Source organism: Rhinopithecus bieti, unplaced genomic scaffold (genome assembly GCF_001698545.2).
Source record: "Rhinopithecus bieti isolate Rb0 unplaced genomic scaffold, ASM169854v2 scaffold_36913, whole genome shotgun sequence".
NCBI lineage: Eukaryota > Metazoa > Chordata > Mammalia > Primates > Cercopithecidae > Rhinopithecus > Rhinopithecus bieti.
Window position 1 is genome coordinate 35,404 of NW_016815297.1, and position 2,833 is coordinate 38,236.

At 57.0% G+C, this 2,833-nt stretch overlaps 1 protein-coding gene across 1 annotated transcript in view; it reads right to left on the bottom strand.

The window, feature by feature from the left end:
* LOC108515899 (uncharacterized) overlaps positions 1-1,405 on the bottom strand; it is an 11,052-nt gene extending 9,647 nt beyond the window's left edge. Inside the window, exons 1-3 of the mRNA XM_017853083.1 lie at positions 478-1,405; positions 304-407; positions 134-216 (exon numbers count right to left, since the gene is read on the bottom strand). Of these exons, the coding sequence (XP_017708572.1) occupies positions 134-216; positions 304-407; positions 478-675 (385 nt within the window). The 5' untranslated portion in view covers positions 676-1,405. The remainder of the gene's footprint in view (positions 1-133; positions 217-303; positions 408-477) is intronic.
* Positions 1,406-2,833: the final 1,428 nt, after the last annotated feature.

Genomic DNA, 2,833 nt, shown 5'->3' on the forward strand with positions numbered 1-2,833 from the left:
CTACAAAAACATTCTGTTCTTCAGCTCTGGGATGCTCTCTCTTATCGCAAAAACCTAATTAAAACCATCTCCATCATTTGCATTTTGTCTTTGACATTGGGAAGGGGTTCTGCAGAAGGAAGAGGGGGCTCACCTGCTTCGCGAGGCCCCACCTCCTCTGGGGCGTGGACACCAGATCTCACCACCTTGAACTTCTGGAGTCCCTCCTGGGCCTCGCTGAAGGACAAGAAGGGAGGATGGAGCTTCGGCAGCCCGGGCCTGGAGCGCGCCCGCCCACCCAGCCCAGCATGGACGCTTCCTCACCTGGCCTGGAGGCAGACCTGGGGCTCCATGTGGGAAGCATACTGCAGGGGCCCCACCGACTTGGTGCCCATCGCGTAGCGAGCCTTGGCGAGTGAGAGCCAGCCCTGCAAGGAGAGGACAGCGGTGAGACTCAGTTTACGTCCGTGTGCCCTCCTGCCCGCCCCAGGCGCCTACCTCCTCCACCCGGGCGTTCAACACCGCTCGCTTCCCCTCCAGCTCCTCCAGGTCCCCAAGCAGCTGCAGGAGCAGCGAGTCCAGCTCCGCTCGCAGGTCAAGCGCCGCCATGGACACACAATCAGATCCGGACCCGCCACCTTCCCTGTCACCGCCCGCGGTTGGCAGGACAGCCAATGGACACACGAGATCTTCCATCGAGGGGCGTTCCCAGCTGGGGATCCCCACGCCGGCAGCACCTAGGCCACCGGGTCAGCTCCTTTAAGGGCAAGCGCCCTTAGAGAAGCAGCACGGAAGCAACCAATCAACTGGTTTCTCCAATCAGTTCCCAAGTGGATCAGCCAGCTGGACTGTCGGCTGGGGTCATAGGTGGTTTTGAGTTCTTCCGGAAGCTGCCCAACCTTAGAACTCGGGCCACTGCTGCGGCGATGGAAGAAGGCGAAGCTGTGCAGAAACCATTTTGGTTGAGGGAAGAGTGGTTTTTAAGTTAATTTGGAAAGGAGCCGGCAAGCAATCTCCAGATCAGTCGGTGTGCGATTTTTACAGCTGATGAACTGTTTCGAGCTGCTAATTATGATTGTTTTAGCGGTTCATCATCTTGAAACCGTGCATTCTGCACGGCGGTGGGGGGGAAGGTAGGGGATGGGGACGCCTCTGGCGGACATCTTTATTAGCTGCAGTCGGAAGCCACGTGTGACATTCTGTATCCAGTCTATTGGTTGTTCCAAGGAGAACGCCCTGCTGGAACGGCCAATCGCCTTGCCATGCCCCCTCCGCACTCCGCCCTATTCGCCATCTTAACACAGGGCATTCCCGACAGCTGTAGGCACCAGTGAAACGTCTGAGGGACCATCTTGGTTGAGGGCGGAAGTGAGGACTGTGTCGCGCCAGAAGAACGCACAGATTCTCCCGGACCCACGTGGAAGCGCCGCTCAGGATGGTAGGAGAATGGTTGAGCTCCTGTTTCGGAGCTCCCGGAGGCGTGAAGTGCTGGGGATGTGGCACTGGGGCCTTGGGGCCTCGGGGGCTCCGGGGCTCCGGGGGTCGGGAGCTAGTAGTGACTGGGCCCGCTGTTCCCACAGCTGCGCCGCGAGGCCCGCCTGCGCCGCGAGTACCTGTACCGCAAGGCCCGGGAGGAGGCGCAGCGCTCAGCCCAGGAGAGGAAGGAGCGGCTGAGGCACGCGCTCGAAGGTACGGGGGTCGGCCCCGCGGACGTCTGCGCGGTAAACTCCCCGCACTGACTTGTGTTCGGATATCCAAGCGTCTTTCCAGATGCTTGCCGGCTGTTTTCCTTGCCCATTGGATTCTCCTGTTGGTTTTGAGAGTTTCTTCCGTGTGACAGTGTTACTTGTCGTTGACGTTGCAGTACTCGGGTTTTGCAGCTTGCCTGCTGTGTACAGTGTGTCAAGTTCGTCCCAAGTTTTAAAGACTTAACTTGCCCTATAGAAATTCTCTCTAGAGCGGTGGCTCACGCCTGTAATCCCAGCACTTTGGGAGGCCGAGGCGGGCAGATCATAAGGTCAGGATTTCGAAACCAGCCTGACCAACATGGTGAAACCCCGTCTGTACTAAAAATACAAAAATTAGCTGGCTGTGGTTGCGCGCGCCTGTAATCCCAGCTACTCAGGAGGCAGAGGCAGGAATCACTTGAACCTGGGAGGCAGAGGTTGCAGTGAGGCGAGAGCGTACCACTGCACTCCAGCCTGGGCAAAAGAGCAAGACTCTGTCTCACAAAAAAAAAAAAAAAAAGCAAGTTTCTCTAAAGACTATCTGGATAGCGCCGGTGCTGCAGACTGCACTGCCCATCCTCCCTGCAAGAGTTCCTCTGAGCTCCGGGGAGAACAGTGCTGCCCCAGTGCGCGCCTGGAGCGCTGTGCTCTGCGGTGGGCAGCCTGTGGCCCAGGGCCCGCTGAAGCCATGCCCTTGAGGCACTGTGGGCATCATGACCAGCGGTTTTGCCGTCTTGAGAGCTTAAAGGTCTCTGGTCCACCTTCATACATACAGAACAGTCTATATTTCTTTTCAAAAGTAATTTTTAAAGCCCAGCGCCGTGGCTCACTCCTGTAATCCCAGCACTTTGGGAGGCCGAGGCTGACGGATCACTTGAAGTCAGGAGTTCGAGACCAGCTTGGCCAACATGGTGAAACGCTGTCTCTACTGAAAATACAAAAATTAGCCGGATGTAGTGGCGGGTGCCTGTAATCCCAGCTGCTCTGCAGGCTGAGGCAGGAGAATCGCTTGAACCTGGGAGGTGGAGGTTGCAGTGAGCTGAGATCACGCCACTGCACTCCAGCCTGGGCAACAGGGTTAGACTCTTTCTCAAAAAAAAAAAAAAAAAATCAATTTTAGATTTCGA